At 44.7% G+C, this 25,000-nt stretch overlaps 1 protein-coding gene across 9 annotated transcripts in view; it reads right to left on the bottom strand.

Annotated features, from left to right (window-relative positions):
- The window catches only part of ZEB2 (zinc finger E-box binding homeobox 2), a 116,958-nt gene that overhangs the window by 2,724 nt on the left and 89,234 nt on the right, over positions 1 to 25,000 (bottom strand). For 7 of the 9 annotated variants that reach the window (XM_054208175.1, XM_054208167.1, XM_054208169.1 and 4 more), the window contains 6 exons: positions 24,028 to 24,099; positions 17,422 to 17,610; positions 16,495 to 16,709; positions 13,810 to 13,918; positions 10,941 to 12,910; positions 8,735 to 8,915 (listed from right to left, as the gene is read on the bottom strand). In XM_054208175.1, coding sequence (XP_054064150.1) covers positions 8,735 to 8,915; positions 10,941 to 12,910; positions 13,810 to 13,918; positions 16,495 to 16,709; positions 17,422 to 17,610; positions 24,028 to 24,099 — 2,736 coding nt within the window. The remainder of the gene's footprint in view (positions 1 to 8,734; positions 8,916 to 10,940; positions 12,911 to 13,809; positions 13,919 to 16,494; positions 16,710 to 17,421; positions 17,611 to 24,027; positions 24,100 to 25,000) is intronic. The other 2 variants (XM_054208168.1, XM_054208174.1) reach the window with 1 other exon arrangement.

Raw genomic sequence — 25,000 nt, 5'->3', positions numbered from 1 at the left:
CTAGGGGAAGAAGCCCTCAAGGAGCGAAAGACGTTTTTCCCCCACCACGTGAGCAAATACAAATATATACATCTGCCACAGAAGCATAAGGGTTTCTAAATAAAATGTTGTCAGCCACTCGCTGAGTGCTAAAGTAGTGTTAAGCTGCAGAAAACAGTATTTCCTTTGGCATTTCAGGCAGTTTCGAACCAATGTTTGAAACTCAAAACCAGTGCCAAGCCTAAACACATCTGGTTGATCCCAGGCCACAAATAGCACAGGAATGCCTTCAACACCTTCCAGAACTGCCATACTGAAAGCTTAATTCCAAAATAGAGCTGACAAAAAATACTTGTCAGCATGATGCCGCACGACAAAACTCAGCAAAGCATGATGCAACCGTGAGATATCCAGACATAACATATGGTGCAAAGATTGGAATTAGTGAAGACCGATCACCAAACTTAGATTGCAGAAGGCAAAAAATAAAATCAAACATTAGTACCTGCAGCCAGATTTTTTTTTATTTTATTTTCGAAATGTCAAATTATCATCTTCGTGTCATTCAACGGAATGCTCCAGAGCGGTGCAGCCATGCAGGCGGATACAGTGCCAAGTGGTCATTATTTCATATTTCGTGCTATTTTTATGCATATAAAAATGCTGGTATTCGGTGCCTGAAATGCGGAGCCCTGCTTTGCACCTCTTATTGCTAGAGCAGATCGTTAGGAACTTATTAGTGAACTGGCCTGATTCCTCGGGCGTATTTATCATACTTAGCTAATGTGGCACGTGACCAGAACAGGAATAAACTTCACACCAGAGCCCTCCCATCCTGCCCAGTCGTAAAAGTGTGGTATTTCGTTAATTCTTAAAGAAGCAAGAGCAGGGAGAGGAAGAGCAGGGTGGAGGGTAGGTGAGAAAACCCCAGCCGAGAGCGAAGGGCCAGGAAGATGAGAGACCATCACTGGCAGCACCAGCATGGAAGAAAATCCACCAGGAAAAAAAAAACCTTAATATTTTCAGACCACTGAAATATCTCAACTTCCAGGAAAAGTCAAGCTGCTCCTTTATGAACCTGATCTGCTTTCTTTTCCCCTGCAGCCACTGCTGGGACTCAATAGCAGGGAAAGCCAGGCATAAAAAATATTTCACTTCCATAGCAAAGTTGCTAGGAACGAATACCAAGGAATTTGCTTCTTCCCCCCCCCCCCCCCCAATCTAGTCACAGCTACCTTCAAGTCCCACTGTGAAAGTTCACATTTAATAAGGTGTGATTAACGAATGCTCAAGGAAGCCAAAAATTGTATGTTATGAAATGAAGGGGAGATCTGGCAGGAAGGAAAATACAGGAGAAACCACAGATAAAATAACCCGAGTGACAGGGAAACGAGTGGATGCCTGGAAATGGGGACTGAAGCTATATTTCTTTGAGAGTTTCCTAAGCTTGCACACATACAGGGTGTCTTTTTTTTTATTATGTTCCTTTACAGTAGAATTGAAAATTCAAGATTGATATATTGAATTATAGAACTATTGCTTTTTTTGATCTGTTTCCTAAATATGCATTTCTGCCAATTTAACCTGTTGGTTAAAATCAGGCTTGAAGAAAACTCTGGGCTTTGAGCTGTACACGTCCTTTGGCTTTGAACCTCCAGCCTTGACTTGGGGGGGCACCGAATCCAGAGCCAGGAGCGATTTAGAGCGCAAGTTTTGCCACAGTGGGGAAATCCCGCGGCCTTAGCTGGGGAGATGTTAGCACGATTAAGTCACTCACTCAAATTATCTTAAAATCCCGAAGCACTCTCGACCTAAGTGCTCCTCAAACCCCAGCGCTGCCAGAAGAAGGTGATGTGGGAGCTTTCCCAACGCTACCAATCGCCCAGCTGGATGCACCAGATACCCCTGCCTGCATCCCTGCCTCGTCCCGGCTCTCCTGCTGAGCAACACGCTCACGTCCCTTTGCCAGTATCTCCATAGTTGCTAATTTCATTCCTCTTTTGTTCCCCGTAGACCTTCTGCTTTTCCTCGGCACCTTTTTTTGGGTCCTTCTCCACGCTGAACTTCTGCCCACGCTGCCTCAGTCCCTCCCCCTGACTTACTTTTCCCTAACATCGGCAAGCCCAGCCCTCGTCTTGTTCCACTTCTCCACAACACCGCTCCCTCTCCAGTAGTTCAAATTTCCTGATTTTTTTGAGGCGCTCTACATTTGATGCCCACTACACCCTTCTCACCCCACAGTTGTGCTCCATCCAGTTGCCCAGTGCTTTTCCTCTCCTTAAACAGAAGTCAACCACCTCCACTGCTTCTCATCCAGACTTGTCTCCACGCGCCCTTCCAGAGGCCGGGCGATGTGCTCGTCCCTCAGTCTTTGCCTGCTTTGCTCATCCCTTGCATGTAGCATCCGTTCAACGCTGCACCTCCTGCTCCTGCTACCTGGGGCCTCCCCCAAGCCAGCACAGAGGCAGCCTGGCAGGGAATCATCCATATTTTATAAATTAATTTAGAAATGAGAAGATTAGAATACCTCCTATTTTCATATTAATTTATATTATTACTAAAAAGGCTACACTAGAGCTATTTAGTCTACCACATCCATATCAAGGGCTCAGTTTTGATCTGAGGGAACGTGACAGCTTGAGCAAAGTTCTTTGTTCAGACACCACACAACATACCTTAGCAGCGCGCAGCTGTTACAACACTAATTGAAATATGTTTTTAAATGTATCGGGTTTCCGAACATTTGCGGAAGAATTATTTTTTTCCCCCGTGAGTAAAACCCAGTATTTCAGCCATTTAAAAGGAGTGCCTAATCCCTACAATGCATTAGTAGGCCATAAAATAACGCTGAAGGAAGGTATTTTATACTGGGGATGGGGATAAGTCTACGATTGTAGGTGGATGGGGAGAACCTGCAGCTGTAGGTGGATGGGGAGAACCTGCAGTGGTAGGTGGATGGGAGAACCTGCAGTTGTAGATGAGTGAGGAGAACCTACAACTGTAGGTGCACGGAGAGAACCTGCAGCTGTAGATGGATGGGGAGAACCTGCAGTTGTAGGTGGATGGGGAGAACCTGCAGTGGTAGGTGGATGGGAGAACCTGCAGTTGTAGGTGGATGGGGAGAACCTGCAGTGGTAGGTGGATGGGAGAACCTGCAGTTGTAGGTGGATGGGGAGAACCTGCAGTTGTAGGTGGATGGGGAGAACCTGCAGTGGTAGGTGGATGGGAGAACCTGCAGTTGTAGGTGGATGGGGAGAACCTGCAGTTGTAGGTGGATGGGGAGAACCTGCAGTGGTAGGTGGATGGGAGAACCTGCGGTTGTAGGTGAGTGAGGAGAACCTACAACTGTAGGTGCACGGAGAGAACCTGCAGCTGTAGATGGATGGGGAGAACCTGCATCTGTAGGTGGATGGGGAGAACCTGCAGTTGTAGGTGAGTGAGGAGAACCTACAACTGTAGGTACACGGAGAGAACCTGCAGCTGTAGATGGATGGGAAGAACCTGCAGTTGTAGGTGGATGGGCAGAACCTGCAGCTGTAGGTAGCCCTTCCTGCTTTATCAGCTATTTAGCTAACACACAGTAAGAGCGTTGCAATGTTATGACATCGGTGGAGTAGAGATGCATCCAAAAGAAGCAGATTTGAACATCCCACCCTACAGGTTTTAGCCAGTCTCATCCGAGATGACCTGTGTCATCCATAGGGGATGGAACTAGGAGAGGTACCCAAGGAGCTTACAGGAGGGCTCATGAAACACTTGTGTGGCGTCAGGCGTGATGTAGATGCCACATTGTGCAGTAAACTAAATGATAATTCTCTCTCAAATATCTAAAGGAAATGCTTGGGCTTTTTTTTATTCCACCATCTGCAAAAAGAGGTTCCCACAGGGGCCTGAGCTCAATTTACAGAGGGGAAATTATAACTAATCTGTTTTGCAAAGTCTCTAAAATTGCATTTCTGTTAAAACAAAACAACAACAACGAAAAAACCCTCTAACTGTAAGTATCTCTCAATCTTCCCGGGCTAAAAGTCTTTGACGGAAAAGCTCTGCGTTTCCCATTTGCAGTGGTATAAAAGTCATAAGACATCAGATCATAACCTGTCACCGGTCCCAGACTAAATATCACCCATCCTTTGCCTAAGGCAAGTGGGTCTTTTTTCTGTGGGAGGGGGCCAAGCAGAAATCCCACTCTTTGGAGGAAAGAAGGAAACATTTTTGTGACAGTTTGTTTTTATTTTTTTTAGGGCAGTTCTTTTGAAGCTGCTTGGGGGTTTGGATGTTAGATGTAGTCCCAATGGAGATGGATTAGTGGCCAGAGCGCAGCGAAACGGTCAAAGGTGCAAGATAAATGCAATTTATATATAATTGCCCAAGCTGCACCTGTTCGGTTTTGAATAGGAGACCTTGTCTACAGAACGAATTTCCCAAGCATAGACTATATCCTTTTTTTTTCTTTATTTGAGTGTAAAATGGGGAATTCTAAACTTGTATCAGAGTAAAGCAAGAAAAAATAACCTTTAAATAGCATGTAAATTTTTTATGAATCAAGCTCTAAATAAAGAAAACTCCTGAGCTGGGAATTCAAAATACTAGCCAGAGAGCGCTGATTTGCTACCAGGCTCAAGAACAATATTTAGTTTACAGAATCAATCTGGAAATAAAACTAGTGCTTGCATCAGCATGAAAGCTACAAAAATAAAAAAGAGGTCTTAATAAAATATACAGTGGAAAAGGAAAGGATGAAAGCACTAGCACAGCTATGGGGCCCTCGACAGCCCACACAAGTAATAAAATAGAATATGATGTAATATAGAACAACAATGAAAGGATTTAAAATTTCTAGGTAGGATTCTGAAAAACCGTTTCCAGCTTTTGTTGCAGAGCCGGCACGCTGCAAGTTTCCCTGTGAAGCTACGGTAAAGCTGGCGTGTAGCAGACATGGGTGTTGGCGACGGCGGAACAAATGCCTTCACCTTACTCCTGAAGCAGCCCAATGCAGCGTTGATGACAAAGGGGAGCTGGGATATTTCTTATTTTCTAGGTGCTCCATTCTGTTTGTTCTCCGGCTCGCTTACCCGCTACCGCTTTCCCTCCTTATCTGCAACGCAAAGATGTTATTTGCCTAAACGGCACCAACGCTTTGCCCCGAGGACAACCATCTTCTTCCCCTTCAGTAAGGAAAGTGTCTCAAACCTTGTGCTAAGTAGCTTGGAGAAATCTGAGATCAGATGCGTGCAAATGAAGCGGGATCTGCTCAACTAATTTCAGCCTGACCAAAGTTCGGGTGGGTTCATAAGACTCCACAGGAAAATAACGTGAGCACTGAATTGCTCTGCTACCTGCAGTGCTCCGCACCCCAATTACAGTGCTGCATCCCCTGGTTTGAAAGAAATAAATAGGGTCTTGTGAAGTTCAAACTCCAAGAAGGACATGTAACTTCTCTTAAAATGAAATGGCATCCCAAGATTAACTGGGCAGAATTTGGTCCTGTAGCAAGCAGTGGCCTCTCCACTAGATTTCAGTTCAGCCAATGCAATTCACTCCTTGCAGGAACACAATAAATTCTCCTATTCCACGTGAAGCTAGAAGCTATTACAAAATACTGATAATACTGCATAAATTTAAAATTACGGATTGTGAAATTTGGGGCCCTTTTTCTACGGCGCTCAAGCTGTGGCAGGAGCAGCGTAGAGAGGTAATCACAGAGCTCCTTGACCTGCATCTGCATGGTCCTATCAAAAGGTCTTGGGCTGACACAGAGAACTGACCCGATCCCATTCTTCTTCTTGCCCTGCTCCACCACAATACCTAGGACATTCCTGGTTTCTTCTTTACAGTAGCTGTGTTGCACACGATTAAGCCAGCTCATGTAGTTTTACGTGTCAATGTTACTTTTTGCTGCAAATAATTTCTCCGAGGTAAATCTTTAGGGGCTGCAAAGCAGGAACGTGGCCTCTGTCTGACTCTTTTAACCCTTGTTCTAGCGCTGGTTGCGACAAGTATGTGGACTATGAGAAGTGTAGTGTCAAAGAAAAATCTGATTGTTCAAATATCAGAAAAAAAAAGACCTAAAAAAGCACATATATTTTTTTACATAGGAAAAAGGACATCAGTATAAACAACATCCACTATTTGTGCTTCTCCAGGAAAGACAGGAAGTGTTCCAATTCCTCCTAAAATATGTTTTTAATGAAGTAACAACAGATCGTGATCAGCTGGTCAGAAGACAGCAACACACTCAGAAAAGATGCTTTTTCTCTTTTTGAGGTTTCACAAAGTCGATTGAAAAACCTAGGCCTACTCTTGCAACGACCCCAAACGCAGAAGATGGCTTTGCTTTATATTCGGTTCCTTCCACTGTACACGGACTGCAATTTCGCACCTACGTTATTAATGCAATTACAAGCTTTTTCCAAAAACTATCACATTAATTTGAAATTCACTTCAGATGCACGCTAAGCCATTAACCAAAGTCCCAGCGCAGTGTGCCTCCTGAAGGCTGTGAATGAGTTATGGAGGCTAGCCCAGCCGAGGTCTTCAGAGCTCCCAACCACCTCCATCTAACGTCAGCGTGAGGCGCGGAGGCTCCGTAAAAGCAAACGCGTCCTTAATAATACTTCACACTTTATATAGCGAGTTCCATCGCAATATTTCAGCCTGCACGAATTAAGATTTACAACACCCCGGAGGGGCGGGCTGGTATCGTTTCCCTCTCTTTTCAAAGATGGGCGAAGGTGAGAGAAAGACGAAGCCATTTGCTGAAATGCGCAGAGGAAGTCTGTGGCGAAGCAGAAAAGAGCGCGGGGCGCTCAGCCTCAGCGCCTGTGCCTTTGCCACGAGACCATCCTTCCTGTCTCTAAATGCCACGCTCGAGCTTGGTGACGTGCTGTAGTTCTAGCGTATTAAATATGACACCCTAGACATGTTCTGGATCATAAGGCTGAGTCTCATAAAATTGACGGACGTAAAGTTGAGAAGCCGAAAGGGACAGAGCAAAGAAGAAGGAGAAAAGTCCCTACGTTGCAGCTGTGTGGTATTTTTCTAGGCAGTAGGTTCCCGTGCTACTTAAGGACCAGAACATATTTTTGCTTTTACAAATGCAGTTTATTTTGCAAATCAAGGTGATTGCACACATTTCAGCTTGTCAAATTTTCAGCCTTTCAACCATATGTCTGTCGACCTTATGGACTACCAACTTTATGGGATTCAACCATATGTCCAGATCCTGATATATATGAAGGCCAGTTCTAACATAAGAGCTTTACGGTAGTAGCGTAGTAAACCATAATGTTTGCAGATGGCTGTAATAAAATCATTCAGGAGAGGAAAGGTGCAGGGACGTAAAGCCTTCAAAGCTCCTTCTACTGAATAAACAATTTGATCTGAATAATGTAACGGAGAGCACATTCCACCAATGAACTAGCTGATCTAGTCTAAAACGTTGCTTTTAATTTTCTTTCCTAATCCCACATGTATTTTAACTTCCTTTTTTATTTTCCTGTCTGGGATTAGCTTAGAATTTGGAAGAAAAGGATAAGAAGGAAAAATAACAAAGTAAAGAATTTTTTTTTAAAGGCACAGTCCACTTCTGAATTGTAAATTTTTCATATGTGAAATGCCAAATGGTTATGTGCGGCCTGGAAGATGTATTAATAGAGAGGTATAAGTTTTTTGCCGTCACATGGTGAGATTGAAGGATGATGTGACTTGCTTCATTTCCTGAAGTGGGACTCAGCTTTCAAAGTTAAGGAAAGTTTCCTCCTGAGTAAGCTTTTTCTAACTCTAGGAAGTTGGAGTTTGCTTTATGTCCTGCTGCACAATAATTCACGCGATAATTCACTTTCCCTTTGTCTCTAACATAACTTGATATCTCTATTATTTGGGGAGCTCCGGTCCCGCTTTCCCTTAAATGAAACACGCTGAACCGATGCGTCCCCCTCGGAGAGTTCTCCACCTCCGGGCTCCTGCCTGTCCTGGCTGACAGCGGGGATGGGAGCACTGCCCGCAAGGGGAACCATGGCCAGCATAGGTGTGATGGAGGGTCTTTTTCAAACCAAAATATTTTTTAAGCTGACAATCCGCGGTGAGCTTTGGCAAGCTTCCTTGGACTAGACGAAAATCAGTTCCTGCTCGGGAAAGAAGGAAACCTTCCCTGGGCATTAACTGAGAAGTGAAAAGGTGAAATGCAACCTGCCCGCGCTGCTGGCGTGCGAAATCATGGCGAGAGCAACGCCCGTGAGCTGTTTGCCTTCAGATAACTCGGCCAGAGCCAGCTCTCGCGCTGCTAACGTCAGTGGAAGTTTTTCTATTGGATTAAATGGTGTGGGGTCAGATAGTGTCTAAGAAACGAGAAGTACACTGTCACTCTTCCTTCCCGTGCCAGCCTTTGTGTTGAGCAAGTTGCATTCCTTTCTGAGTGCTAGGGCCTACCTAATTTGAAAAGGGCTCATCCTGCGAGGTGCTGAGTGCTGCGATTGCCACCGCGCTCAACATGACGTGAGCTGACCTACCACCTGCCGAGATTCACCCCATCGCATCCAACAGTCCTTTCCCAAGCAATAGCCATTCAAAAAAATTTAAAAAAAATAAGTTGAACTGAGCAAATGATATTATTTCTTCCCTGTTGAAAGCCTCAGCACCTGCTGAGCCCTACACTGCCCAAGCGTACTCATGAAACGCGGCAAAGAGCATAGTGAAGACCTCGACCCTTCTGCAAAGACCTCAACCCTGCCCTCGGCGCGTGCGGCCACCCTACCTGTGTGTTCGTATTTGTGTCGCAGCAGGGAACTGCTCTTCTGGAATGTCTTGTCACATAAGTCACACGCGTACATGCCACTTTCTGTCTTCTTGATCTTCTTTCGGGACAGACAGGAGTCGGAGTCCGTCATGTCGTCGAGGCCGGACATGTAGTCTGGGGTTCCATCAAGCAATTCTCCCTGTGAGGGAACCACCCGTCAGCGACACCCCACTTCCACCACCGCTCCTCCCCACGGAGGAACCCACCGCCCCAGAAAAATTCAAATCATGTCTGCTTAGGACGGTGGTCCCTCTTAGCTTAGGAACCCATCAGTAACGAAACTATGGGAACTGTGGAAACAGTGAGGAGCCTCCTAATTCTCTGCCTTCAACCATGAGTGCATGAGCACTCTGCGATAACATGATGGACACAAGTGGACGGTATTTATCCTATTGGCACTAAATATTTCCGAGGAGCAGAAAACGCGAAGGGGAGGCTCTTCACGCATGGCAAAAGGTGGTGTAATATTTTATAGGGGTGAGTGTAAGCAACAGCTAAGAGATCATTCCTTTCAAAACACTGAAACTTGGATATATTCTGTATCTGTAGAAAGGTTTTAATTGAATTTTATATTTAGGTACAAATGTTATTATTATGCAATCCATTTAAATGTATGTCTCCCGACTAAAGGCCTCAAGCTATATTTTTATATTTAATTTTGTAATTTGAAATAGGGAATATTAATAACACTTTTTATCAATGTTCTATCTATGTTAAAACAGCCTTCAGCATTAAGCAATAATGAATGTGGATCAGTAAATTATTAAATTTCTTGATATTTATTTTGTCTTGATCCAAAGAGAGTGCAAACTTGCATGATAACATACATTTCCATTTGCTATCACACAGTTCGGTTTTCTTAGACTAGGTTTGCACTAATTAATATTAGAGAAGATTAAATAGGCTTAAATACATTTACAAAGAGGGCAGATGTACTGTAAATTGGAATAGTGGAACAGCTGTTATGGAGGTGCAGTGCTATTTATGCTCCTATTGTGCAAAGAGGGATTACAGCCTGTAATGTAAAACCATACCTGATTTTCACATTTGAAACTATAAAACATTTACTAGTCAGTAAAATCACTAATAGACCATAATAGGACATAGGGGAATGTGCGCAAATGTAAAAAAAAAAAAAAAATATTATTAATCTATGATCAGTTAATCTCATTTAACTAAACTCTGTGCATTATATCTGAATACGCCCAGCAAAAAGCTATAAAAGTACACGGCTTCTGTAGAGCAGCTCTTTGCCGTAGGCACGCAAGCGGCGAAATCCTTTACTACTCATGTACCAACTCTGGGACGACCTGAGAAAAGGATTAAAGGTTGTACCCAGGCATGAAGAAGTGCTGACCCAGATTACGTGTCCAGGGAAAGACTTTGTCTGTGGTTAAGGGCCCTGGCTGCTCCCTCTCCACATAATTTCATTTAATCTCTGGGTTTTTTCAAAGCTGTTCCAGATGACTGGCAGGATTAGAGGACTGGTAGTCTGGGAAGGGCAGTAGGTGAGTTGATGGAAGGGGCTATGGTGAAACAACGCGTCAATGTTTCTCATCCTCCAGACGTTTCACGAGAAGAGAGAACGCCTTTCCCGGGCACAGTGGGTGAACAAACCCCCCAAAAAACACGCAGAAGGAATCTTTGAGGACTCTCGATGGGATAAAGCTGCTACAAGGCCATACGGACCTCTGCTTGGAGGGATACAGCTTTGCGTCCTGGTGTGGGGGTGGCTCCCATGAGGTCTCCCACTGCTCCTTTTCCCCATGGTGAGATGTAGCCCTACAGAAATCAGTTTCCCTACAAAGTTTCCCCCTTTTCTTTTTTATTTTCTTCAGGAAGGATTTTTTCATGGCCATTATTATTAGTATTATTTAGATACAATTCTAATAAGAAACGACCGAGCTCTTAACAGAATAAAACCATAAGCGTCATGCCTGTTCACTGGTATTGATACAGCTTCTGAATCCATGTAGAGGTACTCTTAAGGTGACTGTAGTTTGTTTTCCTACTCAACCGCATTTTTGCAAGTTCAAACTAAAATAAACTCTGCTAATTTTGTTGGAAATATCGACTACAGCTTTGGGCTTTTTCTTCTGTGAGAGGACATACCACAAAATACTAAATTCTAGCCTTTCAAAAGAAAACGGTTGCAACAATTTACCTGAAATCCTTGTTTCCGCTGGTACTTTCTCCTTTGCTGCATATCGGCAAAAGTAGCTGCTCCAGTTGGGTAAGTATAGGCCATATGTGGTAGGAAGCTCATCTGATCTAGTCCTGGGTATGGTCGCAGCCCAGGAATACTGGTCTGGACTGGTGGCATAAAAGTGGCTGGGGGAAATGCGCTCTGTGGTGGAAGTGTTGTGTATAAAGGTTTGGCACTAAATGGGTTCATACCAAATACTGGGTTAGTGCTTTTATCCAGATTATTTGAATTAGAAAACTCCTTCTTGATAAAAGTCAAGTTCAGTGGCTCATCTGAGTTTTCAGATGATGAAGAAACACTGTTGTGTTCTAAATTTACACTATTAGATTTTGTTTTGTTCTTTGTGGCTATAATACTTTTGGGTTCCTTCATTTGTTTTGGTAAAGACAAGTCCAAAGGCTCAGCCTGAAGCTCCTCGGAAGAGAAACTGTTTGGAGTGTAAGAACTACTGTGGGAGTTTTTAGAAGATGTGGAAGAAAGATTTAAAGGAGAAGGAGTATTGCTCCTAGAGTGGTCCAATTTATCAACTGGTTTAATATTGGTAAAATGAGGAGGTTTTGTTAGCCTGAGAGGAGTATCACAATTAGTAACACTGTTATGGAGTTCAGCTATAGATGGTGAAGTTATAGAGTCCACAGGCTTTATTGGAGATCTGGCTGACAAAGAGTCTTTAGTGGGAGTGTTGTTGGTGGCAGCCAGCGCCACCTTGGCACTGGCCCTTTCCAGTGATGGTGACCTGGAACTCGAATACTGGTAGACTTTTCTTTGTTCAAACCATTCCTTCACAAATTCCTGAGGAAGGCCAACAGCAATGGAAATTTTCAGTAGTTCATCGGAGTTGGGTTCCATATTCATAGCATAATATGCTTTAAGTACAGACATGTGGTCCTTGTATGGGTTGATGGGGCTAGTCATTCCTTTCTCAGAAAGTACTGATGACAGCAAGAGGGTTTGCTTATCAAACACTCCAGGTTTGTTGGGAACCATGTTCTCGTGAGGCTGAAGGACTGCCTTGATTTCTTCGTTCATTTTACACAGGTAACGCTCATGCTGATGCAACGGAATGGGACCAGGAAAGCTTTCTTTACAGAACTGGCATGAAAATGGAGTGGATACGTTATGGTTCTCTATCATCTTGTCTTCAGTTACCAGGTCTATTAGGGTTCGCAGCTTCTCTTTTTTAATGTTATTGAGCTGCCTCCTCGAGTCTGTGGTTAAGCTCTGGAGGCAAGCTTTGGCTTCATTGACTTTCTCTAATGTATAGTCAATAATACTTTTAGTGGCACCATTATGACTTACTACTGGAAGACCCACAGGGGGAATATTGGGGGAGGTAACTCCTTGTTCCTCGGCTTGAGAGCAGGAATCCTTCATATGGTAAACCTTCAACTTGGAGATCTCTTCAGCCTTGCAGTCCATTTTCTGCCTGGAAACCGTGTTGTCCACAATCTGTAGGACCTTCTGCACCTCACTTAAATTACTGCCTACCGCAGGAAACCCAAGCAATGGTGCTTCCATCCCTACACCTAAGTGCTGCATTGGACTTTGAGCAGAAGCGTGAACTCCTAAGGGGCTGGTTGCTCCAAGTCCGCCATTCATAAAAGGACTAGTTGCACTAAACCCATGTGAGGCCATAAGAACCTTATATTCATTGAAATCTAGTGGTTCTGTTTTAATTTTCAGTAGGCCTGTTTGTTCAGACATACTAAGTGGTTTGCCATTCTCCAGCTTGTTTCTCAGCTGTGTAATGGCTGAATTAGTAGGAGAGGAAGATACAGAATTAGGAGAAGAACCCGTCTTGATATTGTTTCTCATTCGGCCATTTACAGAGATTAAACCAATACACTTCTTGCTGCTGATGTGCGAACTGTAGGAGCCAGAATGGGAGAAACGTTTCTTGCAGTTTGGACACTCATATGGTTTTTCACCTAAAATGATAATTAAAACCAAATGTTAATTATCATTGTTGCTGCTATAGTTGCAAGCGCTTGCATTTGATACCCGACTGATCGTCTGTGTATCCGCTGATTAATAGCGAGGAAAATATTAATTCCATAGATATGGCCACACACCACCAACTGCTTTACCCGCCTCTTTCTACGGGTCTTGAGGTCAGTTTGGAGCCATGGTCTCCAGACGGCAGCGGCCACCAAGGTGTGAGATTGGCTCCAGACTGACCGTTGCAAGTCACAGGTGAGTACCCTGTGGCGAAGGCAGTCAAATCAAATCCAGGCTGTTCAAATTTGATTTGTTTCTTCTTTTTTTTGTTGTTTTTTTTTAATTTTTCTTCCAAAAAAGGGAATTTTCACTGGAAATGAGCACGGTACAAGAAACTGAGTCCTGATGTTAGGACCTCTGGGTCAGGATCAGTGGAGGTTTGTGCCTGGACAGAGCCCGGTGGCGTTTCGCGTGCCGAATGCTGCCTCAAGCAGGAGAACCAAACCCCACGAGTCGCTCAACAGGAGACGCCTCGCGCCGACTCGTGATCTGAGCACACGAGCTGTATTGCCCTTGGAGGGACTTTCTGTTATGGAAAGTAGAAGGGACTCTTCAGGATCCGGCCGCACAGAACCGAGTGAACGCTTCTGAACCCCAACTGCCCAACAAACAATCCATATTATTTGCAGGAAGCTTTACTATTTCCAAATCTTTCAGCGAGACCGTGGTATTAACAGCATGATAAATGGGGATGACTCAGATATCACTTATGAAATACCTTAGTAGCTCCAAGAAGCCAGAAGCAGAACTGTGTAAATTTTAAGCAGTCTTTAAAACTCAGCTAATTAAACAAAATGCAAATGAGCACACCAGCACCTCCGCTACTCACCACTGTGAATTCGCAGGTGTTCCTTCAGATGGTGTTTATATTTGAAGGCCTTGCCACACTCAGTGCATTTGAACTTGCGATTGCCTGCTCCTTGGGTCAGCATTTGGTGCTGGGGGGGGGGGGGGGGGGGGGGGGAGGAAAATAAAAAAAAAGATAGCAACATGAATTTTATGCAAGAGAAACCATGAATTTCTAGCTTAAAAAAACAAAAACAAAATTAATGCGGCTCCGAATTTATCAAGCGGACCAAAAGGTCTGCATGTACATTTATTTGTCTCATCAGTGTTGCAATAAAAATCAAAATGTTGGCAGTAAAGCGAAACAAATGAGAAAGTACTTTCACATGAGCATTCGATATTTGCTTTAGAATTATCTCCTAAGTCTCTCATCAGAAATGTGTTGCTTTAAGGTATCTTACGATGAGAGAAACTGTTTTATAAGAAGATTTGTGGCTCTTAATATTCCTAGCAGATTCTGAACATGTGGGACTCCGCTTGTTTAAAAATTCTGTTTACTGCGTGTGTAGGAAAGACAGAAACACTGCCGTTAGTGGCGTTTCGTGTGAGATTTAATTCATTATCAAGCAGAAGGGACGGCGTCTTCGGCAGGAGCTGCTGGTGGAAATGTTTTTTAAAATCACAGAGCAGCAGGGAAGACGCGAGCTACCTTTCGTGCCATGTTTCCCCCCCCTACCCCCCAGAGCTCTTTTAAGGGGCGAGGGAAAGTTGAAAGTTAAAAGATGTAATCAGAGGCAGCTGACCTTTTTTTTTTTTTTTTGCAACAAACAAGAAAAGCCCCGTGACTTTGAATTTGGGGGGGGGGGGGAATAATAATTAAAAAAAATATTAATTATATTTATAATAATGCAGCCAGCCACTCGGGATGCTCGAGGTCGGAGGTCAGCCTTTTGCAGGCGGCCACGACACAAAAGGAGGAGGGGGAAAATGGCGGGGGGGGGGGGGGTAAAAAAAAAAAAGTATTTTAAAAAAAAAAAAAAAAAAGGCAGCGCCGAAACGGTATGACAACTGCGAGGGTGTGCTGCCTCTTCCCACATTCCTGGCGAGACAGATGGTGTTACATGGGACACAGGGAGGTTTGTTCAAACAGCAGCAACCTTCAAAGATCAAGCAGAGCCCAGCCCGCCGCGCGCCATTGAGGGACCCGCGCTCATATGTTGCTGAGTTGCATAAACAAACAGCAACAGCTGTTTTGTCTCCCCCCATCGCCCTCCGAGGACTACTATAAACTTTAGTTGTGCCACTGTTAATATGATACAATCATTTTAATTTACTAATTGTAAATGCCACGAGCAAATGAGGGGACTTTTCAACACCAAAGCTACCATTCATAATGCGCCAGCACCGGCGCGCTCTCGCATGTGAAATTTCAGGCGGTTGCGTTGGATAAATGTCTACACGGGTTTTGGGGTTGGGTTTTTGTTTTTTTTTTCTTTTCCCCCCGGTGTTTGTAATGGTACGAAGCGAAAGAAAGAACCTTGCGGCGGATCAGGTTGGGAAAAAAACGCGCGTAGAAAACGTGTTTGTCTACTGGAAAAGCCGCGGGAAGGAAAGAAGGGGAGAAACCGCTCCAGAATCATTTATATTGATTTAAGATCAAGCGAAAGGGACGGTTCTCTTAAAAATGCTAATTGTAAAAATCGCATGATTAGGAGATGCCCGCTTGCCTAACTGAATTTACCTTATGCTGGGAAAAACCTACCAAGAGAAATACGGCCGATCACGATTTTCAGCTTTTTAAGAAAAACAAATGTGGCACAAAGCCTTTATCATTTGACACAACGCGCGCACCGATTTATTTAAGTTTTAACCACGCCGTTTGAGTTTCCATCCCAGCCCTCCATGAGACAGAAGGGATTCTCTGGCGAGGACAGGAGTAGGCTTTTCTGCTGGTACGTAAAGAGTTTTGTGGCACAGGTCTGTCGCCAGCCTGTTTAGGAGCGCTGGGGAAGCTCGGTCACCTGTTTGAGATACGCGGCATTTCCTTAAATGCAGCACTGATATAATATTACATGCATCACATCAAGGAAAAAGAACTGCGGTGATTTATGGCAGCTACGCCGCCGGGCAATACAAACGGTAGCGATGCCGCCGTTGTGGTGCGCGCGTGTGTTAGGGGCACGATCGCTAACGAGAGCCTACACGTGTCTGTAGGAAGAGTTATTCTAAAACCGTGCAGTTATGTTTAACAAACGATTCTACAAAACACGCATAATTTCACGTGATGGAAAAGGGTACTCGGAAAGTAATGAAAAAATATTAGCGGATCTTTGCGTATGTCTTTGGAGCTCCTATTTGCAACACTGCAGAGTAACACTAGGTGAAAAATGGAATTAAAATTGCTGAGATGTTTAATAATGTATAATTAAAATGCTACAGTTTCATTCACTTTTTGAGGAACATAAAAACGAAACTAAAGTCAAGTTAAAGTGCAAATAAAATTTCTAAATTAGAAATTAACACACTCATTCGATCGTGAACATAAGACTATTAAATCATATTAGAAGAGACCATCAAAAAATCATTTAGACCTCAATTAAAGCTATTACCATTAAAAGATCTGCATCTTCAAAATGCCATGAAAAATTAATAATGATTGCCAATCAAAGCAATATCGTTTCTCTAAGGGGTTATTACAGCAAGAAATCACTTAAAACCAGCCCCCCACCTGATCTGTCCCTGGCTTGTGTGTCACCATATGCCGCTCGAGCTGGGTGCGGTAGGCAAACGTGTAGTTACAGAGAGGGCACGAGAAGTTCTCCTCGTTCTTCTCGTGGCGGTACTTGATGTGCTCCTTGAGGGACGTCAGGCGCTTGTAGCCCCGGTCGCAGTAGGGGCAGGTCAGCAGTTGGGCGAAGGCATCTGGAGTTCCAGGTGGCAGGTCTGCACCCCAGGATGGGGAAGGGAAGGGGAGGGGGAAGGAGGAGGAGAAGAGGAAGAAGAGGCAGGCCAAAAGGTCAGCAAATCAATGGCAGCTCATGGGCTGATTGCCCGGGATGGTATGAGAGGAATCGCTGCAATCTGCTGCCCGCTTCCAACCGGCGGCGGGAGGCACCGGCACCCGCGCACGCCCACGGCAGGCTCGCAGGACCCGCGCCGGACCCCGCTAGGAAATTAATTAATTACGGGCATCCCTCCTCCCGCAGGCCTCGCCGGCTGGAAAACTAAGAAATACTTTTTTTTCCCGATCAATTGGCGATTTGCATTCCAGCCCCGGCTCATTACGTTACTTACGCCATTGACGGAATCCTTCCTCCCGACGCTTTTCCAATTATTTATCAAGGCGTCGGAGAGCGATGGGTGGGCTGCCCCGTCTTTTCTTGCCTTAAAACTCGATCAAAACTTCCCAAACTCCCAACCAGAGCCTTTCTCCCCTTTAAATTCAGCTCTTCGGTTCACCCGCCCGCTAATACAAATTTGCTGACTAAAAAATCACAATACACTGAAATTACAGCCCCAATCTTCGCTCGTGAAATTCCATGCCGCTGCAGCTGTTCTTCAATTTTTAAGGTAAACACCCAGGCATGCAGTGCATTTATAATTGCAACAGCTGCACGAGGTCAGGGTACTGGCTAAAAATGAATTACGGCCTCACCATTTTCTTCTTGCCCGTTGGCCTCTGGAGTGCCAAGGCGAGACAGTTCCTCGGGGGCTTCAGGGTAAATAATGGCTGTGTCGCTGCGCTGCAGGTACTCCGCTATGCTGACCGCGTGCCCGTCTCCTTCCTCCAGTTTCCTTTTGGCAAAATATTCCTCAAGGTCCGACGTGCAATTTGCGTTCTTCACTAAAAGGAGAGAAGGGGAGAAGAGAAAGGGGGTTGAGTGCCTCCTCCCCAAGAGCTGGGGTCGGTGAACATCGGTGGGCTGAGCCCATGTTCTCGCTTGGAGCTCCGTTCTGGGGCTGCAGCTGGATCCTTGCTCTCATCGGTCTTGCTCCAGCTCCTAATAAAATTAATGCGGGCTTTCCCACCAGCGCTGATGGAAGTAAGGGCGGGCAGTTAAATCAACAGGAACGCGGGCTCTGCGGGGCAGCAGGAGAAGTTTATGAGGTTTGGGTAATGCAGGTAATCCTTCATCTCTGGAACCCGAACCTCCAGGGGGCTCCTGGGGGACCCACGGCTTTTTGGCATGGACTTTGGCATCGACACTAGCTCGACCTACAGGAGGGAGCTCAGCTGCCCCCAGGTCCCGTAGGCCCCAAGACAGTCCCCACACGGGAGACGGGATTTGCAGGTGGAAAAGACCACGGCTGCTTCTCCTCCAGGATGGGTCCTGCCTCGGGCTGCTCTTCCGGGGCGGGCACAAGAAGAAAGTTGCTCACAACAACTTCCTTTTATTTTTTTTCACCCTGAAAATATACTTAAAATGGGAGAATACGTTGTTTTTTAAAAAAGTATCGCTTCATAGATTTCTACAAATAGAACCACATGTTTTAGACCGTAACAGGGATACCGAGCCTAAAACCACTTTTACATTCTGTGCAAGAGTTTACCTTCTTTTCCTTAAATGTAAACCCAATTTTTTATTGTCCGTGCAATGTCCATGAAACATAATATGTGCTCAACCACAAAACATCCTGCTACTAAAAATATGCTTTTCTCCGCCAGGTATGAACACTGCATACAGGAAAGACCCTAAAACTCTGGGAGGTTATAGGCAAATGTTCATATAATTATACCAAGGAAAAAAAAAAAAGAGCTGATCATTTTTTTTCTCTGATTTTTATTTTTTTTTATTAACAAATCCTGGAAGACACAGTTGGTGGCAGGGAATTAAAGATACTTGTTTTTAACTGACCGTAAATGAAAAGAACAGCTTATGATTGATTACATTTGTAATGTATTTCTCCTTAGGTGAAAGAAGAAAATGAGGCAACACCATAAACTATTCGACAGTTCATGTAAAAGTAAGATACTAAATGGCACGATTCTGCTCTCACTGACGCCAGGGAGCAATATGGAGTAAACTCATGGACATCAAAGGGGTTATGGCCCTACAGTTTTGTATGGGTTTGTAAGCACTGGAAACGAGGGACGAACCAGCTCCTTGGTGTTCAGAAATGGGTAAATTCTTTGCCTCAGTTTCCTACAAAAGTGCAAGGTGATGCTGGCAGTCAAAATGAGACGTGGCCTCCAACTGGGGCACAACTGGAAACCTGTAAGCGCCTGATTTGAAGCGCTGATCTCGCCGCCATCGATAAAAGTAGATATTCATCTATGCAAACCTCGTCCCTTTAGCCAATAAAATCAAATCCTCCGGCTGAGACAAATCTGCCCTATTTTTCATAGGAGCCGAGCAGCTTCTCAACCGTTCTGCCGTATTTTAGTGACAGTGACCAAATGGCACAGGGCACGGGGCCCCATTTTGGGAACGAAAACTTCTGTTCCTATTGCATCGGTTTTGTAGGGAATTGCTACACACCACCACAGCGCTCCTCCCTTGGTCCTTCTGGAGCTCTTGCTAGCATTTCTTAGTATCATAAGAAGAAATACCTCCTTTTTTTCCCCCAAAAAAAGTGACTTCTATAGAAGGGGAGCATAAATCCGGAGAACATGACCAAGTACCTTACCTCCATTTTGTTGCTGTGAGAGAAATGTGACAAAATGGTGGTCATTGAAGTACACACAGGAGCGTCAGACCGTGTTTTTGGCTTCGTTTTTATCAGAACAAATCCAAGGCGTTACTTTTTGTGTCGGAAACCTGACTTTTCATTCCCTTGCTATGCCTAGGTTTTCCAACTGTTGCAAGATCATCCACCCTCCAGCTTAACACTACCCCATCTCTGCCCCTTCTCTTGGCTTAGCAATAGACCCAAGGAAACCAAGTTTACTTTTTGCCGGATTCAGGCCATGACCCAGTAAATGCTACCTGTGAAGCAGGGAAAGAGAGCTTTTCTCCAGAGAGGAGATACGGGAGCAGGAAGGGGAAAGGGTGGGATGGCTCCAAGGGATGGCTCCATGTGTCCTTCTTCTCCAGGTAGGCTTGGGAGGGTTTGCAGCTTGCAACTGCATTTATAGAACGGGAATTCGAGCTGCCAAGTAAGGCCTGAGTTTATATTAGGAGCTTCAGCCCCAAACTCAAACCCAAACGTGGTTCTTCCTCTCCCCAAGTCTATCTGGAAGCTGATCCAACAGGCTGCAGAGCGCTGCTGTGATATTACTGGCCTTGGCTTCCTAATTCTCTGGATTATTTGGCTTCTATGTCTGTGCATGCAATCCGGGAGCTAAAGCAAATGTTTATGTCTACATTATAAAGCCCTAAAAACAAGGGGATTTAGTGGAAAAGCTGATAGATCCTTAACTGAGACAATACAACCAGTGCTGCAACGCTGCAGATTAACATAAATAGCAAAAGGTGACCATGTGTATCTGGTTTCTCACCAGCGACATTACTGACAATTCAGACATGGCTGGAAGCTCACCCGGTGTTACTAAAAAGACCCATCTGACAACCATTAGGTTTCTCTCTCGATTTCTGGGGGGAAGAACTTGCTCCCCTCCCCATGCCCTAATTTGTTTTCCATGCAGAAAGTCATGTTCCCGGATTCCTCGTGGGCTAACGCTGCACACACATTGCACATCCCCTCCTGCGAGGCAAGAATTTCAGCGAGATCTACGGCGGGTGACCTCACCAAATAAGTCCTTTTTTAATTAATTATTGGAGCCTGGAGAGCAGAAATATTTTCAGCTCCAAAAGCTGATGTGGCTGTGTCACATAAAAATAAAACGCATTAAGGAAAGCTATCTTTGGAGGCATTTAGGACCTTTCAAGATAAAGTGAGAGAGAGGTTCAAGGAGCTTGGGAGACCAGTTATTTTGTGTGGGAACTCGTCCTGCGAGATGGTGATAGCTGCCCTTAATCGCAAACAAAGCTAATAAAACCACAGCCTTCATTAGCCAGGAAGTGAGAGGCCCCCATTGGTACACACAGATTACAGCCTGAAAACGGCCTGTCCTCCAACCTGCCAAGTTTTACTTCTGTTTTCCTCCCCCCAAAGGGTTGGGTTTGTTGGGTTTTTTTTTTTTCCCTTCTTTAAATTACATTAAGAGATCTTTACTCGAAGCTTGTCAGATGTTAGTAATCGAAACCAGGAAAATTTTTTCTGTGTGTTTACAGGGAATTTGCTCATCTATTTTCTGCAGACATCCCAGTTGTAGTAACTGTAACAGGTACAGTAAAATAAACCATAGAAAATTATTCATTCCCATTTGAAAAAACCCTTCTGCAAAACATCATTTTGTCAAGTAACCATTTCAGAAATCCCCAGAAATATTTACAAATTAATTTAGCAGGACCAAAGACTAAAATTTTCACTCTAATGGTCACTTTTGCTGTTCCGCTATTAAGTCTCCACGGCTCATTATGAAAATGCAACTGATTAATGTATGGATAACAAGATTTCCTTTTTTCAGTACCACTAGGAAGTGGCCATTCTGACAATAGCAGAATAATTTAATAACGGAGACTTTTTCTTTTAGTTTTCTTTCTCTACTAATGACGCTCTGCAATGAATTTGATGCTAAAAATACACCACAGTTGTTGCATGCACCTACAGCAACTTTGCCGGTTGGGTGTAAGTGAATGAGTCTGAAGCTGTATCTCCTATCTCTGTGCTCAGCCCGGGTCACGGAGCTCTACAAGGGCTGGTGCCAAGAGGGAGAGGCGCGTTGTGTTAAACGAGAGAAACCTCCTTGGCCCATCTGGAAGAGCCCCTGTTAATCTGTAGGAAGACTGAAATGGCTTTTCTTGGGCACCAGAAGGTCACTGAAGAACGGCTTTCGCTTAAGATGGAGTCACTGGTCTAACTTCTTTCATTGGGTTCAGTCTCAGCCTCACCTCAGCTATTTTATTAAACGCCGGTATTAAATCCCCCTACTACCTGCAGGGAAAAATTGAGGCCAGACAATCAGGACAGGCCCAAAGCCTATAGTGAGGCTGAAGAAGAGAACTTTAAACATTTCCCAGATGAGGTAGGAAGGATCCCCAACAGCTCAGGGACTGGCCTCTTCCCTTTCCTCCTCAAATAACGGTTGGGGCACCTCAACAGTCAAGCCGAGGGAGCTTTTACTCTGCGCGAAGGATGCTGCAGCTCCTGACAGAGGATGCTGTCACCTGGCATCTTCCACTCGAGGTGAAAAGACTGGCAAAGGCATTTAGCTTATCAGATGCTTTAATATGACTAAATAATCTGACATGGCTCTTAAGAGACTGCAAAGACTGCAGCCATGAGGGAAACGTGCTCTACCCGGGCAATACAGCCTCCACCGACGGAGGTGGCTCCGAACGCCTCGGTGCTAAAAGATCTGAATGAAGCGCTAGCAGAGCACTAGACAACCCGTAACGGTTATCTGAGCAGCCGCCCGTTGAAGCAAGAGCAGCTGGAGTAAAGAGGAGGCCGGGGCTTTTGCAGGGGACATTTGGGGAAGGAATTGCCGAGTGCAACATCCAGAGCAGCTTTTGCCTTTTAAATGCAGACCCCCGAAACCCACAGCCCTCTTTGAACCACGAGTTCGCAGTGCGGCAAGCCGGGTAGGGGCAACCCTTATCGTTTTCCCCCAGCAAAGGGGTGTCGGAAGAGGCAGGACAGCCCACGGCCACGTTCGTGGCAGGGCCGTGGAAGGGCTTGGTGACACCCTGCCCCCAGAGAGATGCCGTGAGGCCGGAGTCGAGCAGGCAGAAGAGACCATCAGATACTGGAAGGGAAGGGGCTAAGAGGACACGAAGCCTTCCCCCCTCGAGCAGACCACATTGCAAGTATGAAAGAGTCAAGGCCTGTTATGGTAAGGAAAATATGTGCAAAGGAAGTCACACGGACTGATAGGGGACCTCAAAGGCTCTGGTAATGGTAATTCAGATAACCATCAAGTCTTATTTCTGAATCAGACGTCTTTTCAAGTCCTGTTTCTCCAAGTGCTAAGCACAATTTGTCACTTTATTAACGTCCCTCGGAACTGAAAAAGCTTTTAAAATACGTATGCATCCAGTTCTGTATGGCAACATCGTTAAGTATGTACGCAACGATAAACTGTGCCTCGGTGCCACCCTCCTTTCATGCATACTAAATCTAATGGATGAAAAAAGCAGTGACATGGTTTTATTTTCCTATTATTTTCTCCCCCGAGGATTATAAAGTAAATTTCTTGTGTTACTTAATAAGAGCATTGGGGTTTTATGTGGGTGTTGCCAACATGAGGAAAGTGTGAGTAATAAAATCCTTGCGAGACCTGGGTACCACCTTTTACAGTAATATTTGTAGAGAGCATTACCTATGAACTAAATCTCATAATGGAATGCAGAGAAATGTACTTATACTAGAAAACTCTTACTTTTCACTGTGTAATCTGCAACATCTCAAATTGTGACAAAATGCAACAGCAACGTGGGGTGATGCCTGGCATTCGGCTGGGCTGAGGATGGAGTGGGGCCTCGTGGCCTTTGGAAAACACGGTAAACCCCTGAATTCATTTGGATTGGAAAATAGTAACAGAAACCTTTTGCTGTTTTCCTCTGCTACAGAAAATAAAAGAGGTGGCTCGGAGATGATGCCTGCTAAATATCTCCGTCCCCTTTCTTGTTCCACAAAATGTATTGATTTCTAAGAAGAGGGGAAAGAAAGAGATGTGGAAAGTGGAAAAAAAAAAAAAAAAAAAAAAAAAGATTAGCCAGAAACATAATAATCTCATAAATATGCATTTAAAGTGTGTGTGTCTGTGTATCTATGTAAGGGGTTTACGTGTGTCTTGCTGAAAAGATGTTTGCAGCCTCTGAAGTAGCTTACTCGGTGCACCATGCCAATCTGGGCTTGCCAAGAAGGGTGCACCCCATCCTCATTATCAAGCTCTTTGTACAGTCTCTCTCATTAAAAGACTACTGTATCTTGGTCCGGCTACTTTAAACTCTACGAGGTTCGCCCTCGTTGGGAAAACATCTCCTCGTGCTGCTGAAAACCATTAGCTCCCGAGGATGCAGTTGAGAGGCCACGGGGCACCGGAGGGATAGCCGGGACTCCCGCCGAATGAGTTTGTTGCTGGGATCGAATTGGAGGGGGGGGGAGTGGAATTCAAAAAAACCCAGGAGAATTCCGTAAACGCTTCCCAAATGTTCAACTGAAAACAAGAAAGAAATTGTTTTGCCCCTTCACGCGCAGTGCATTCGAGAGGATGCAGAGGAAAAGCCATGCTCATGCCACGGGATGGCCTTACCTGTACCGTTGTTTCCAGCGGTCTGAATTGTGGCTTCAGGCCCCATAGTGTCGTAATCTTCCTTCATTTCTTCTGCGAAATAAACACGCACACTTTTAGCATTTGCGCGTTACGGAATTGCTTACAAAGCTAGGGAGCGCACCGCGGGAAGAGGGAAGATCCTGCTAAGGGAAGGAGAGAAGGGCGGTTGTGGACCTCTACGCAACGGCTCTGTTCTGGCAACTCAACGCGTTCGGCGGTGCTGGGTGGAGGAGAACTTATTTACTTTAGACATGACAGCGAGTGGTGGAAAACACAACTATTTGTTCGGAGCAAATGAAGGGCTTTTCCCCATATCAAATCTAATAAGCAGTCGGGTGATAAAAAGGGATTTTTTTTTTTTCTTCTTTTTCTTTTTTTTTTTTTTCCCCATATTTAAAAGAAATAATCAGTTAACAGACACTGTGAGGTCTATACCTGGAAGAAACTGCAAAAGAAGTTCTTATATCTCTCTATCTATCGTCACACAGATCTTCTGAGCTGTCATCGTCATTCTAACCTCGTTTGAAGCGCGGCGTGTATTAATATCAAGTGGTGCAGAAATGTGACAAATTTTGAACTGTGGGCAGTTCTCTGCCCCTACGATTTGTTTGCCTCTTCTGTGCGCTGACGAAGTCCGCCTTTATGGCCATAAATCGGGTTAATTCACATGCAAATGAGCATGATAGGTGTAGAGTTATTTACTGTGTATTTATCGGGTTTAGTTTCCATGAAACTGGGGGTTCGGAGTGTGTTAAAATAGCATTTTGAAGAGGCTGGATGCAGCTCCAGCACCGGGGAGAACATTTATTTTCATGGATGTTTCAGAGCACCTGTCAAACTTGGTTTCTTGCTGCCAATTTGTTAGTCCATGTGCAACAGGTATTCACACGTACAGCCTGGTTAAGATTTGACCCTCCAAAGGGTTTCCACACCCAAAAAATAAATATATATA

Source organism: Rissa tridactyla, chromosome 7 (assembly GCF_028500815.1).
Source record: "Rissa tridactyla isolate bRisTri1 chromosome 7, bRisTri1.patW.cur.20221130, whole genome shotgun sequence".
NCBI lineage: Eukaryota > Metazoa > Chordata > Aves > Charadriiformes > Laridae > Rissa > Rissa tridactyla.
Note: the sequence above shows the minus strand (reverse complement) of the source record. Positions and strands in the feature narration are given on the sequence as shown.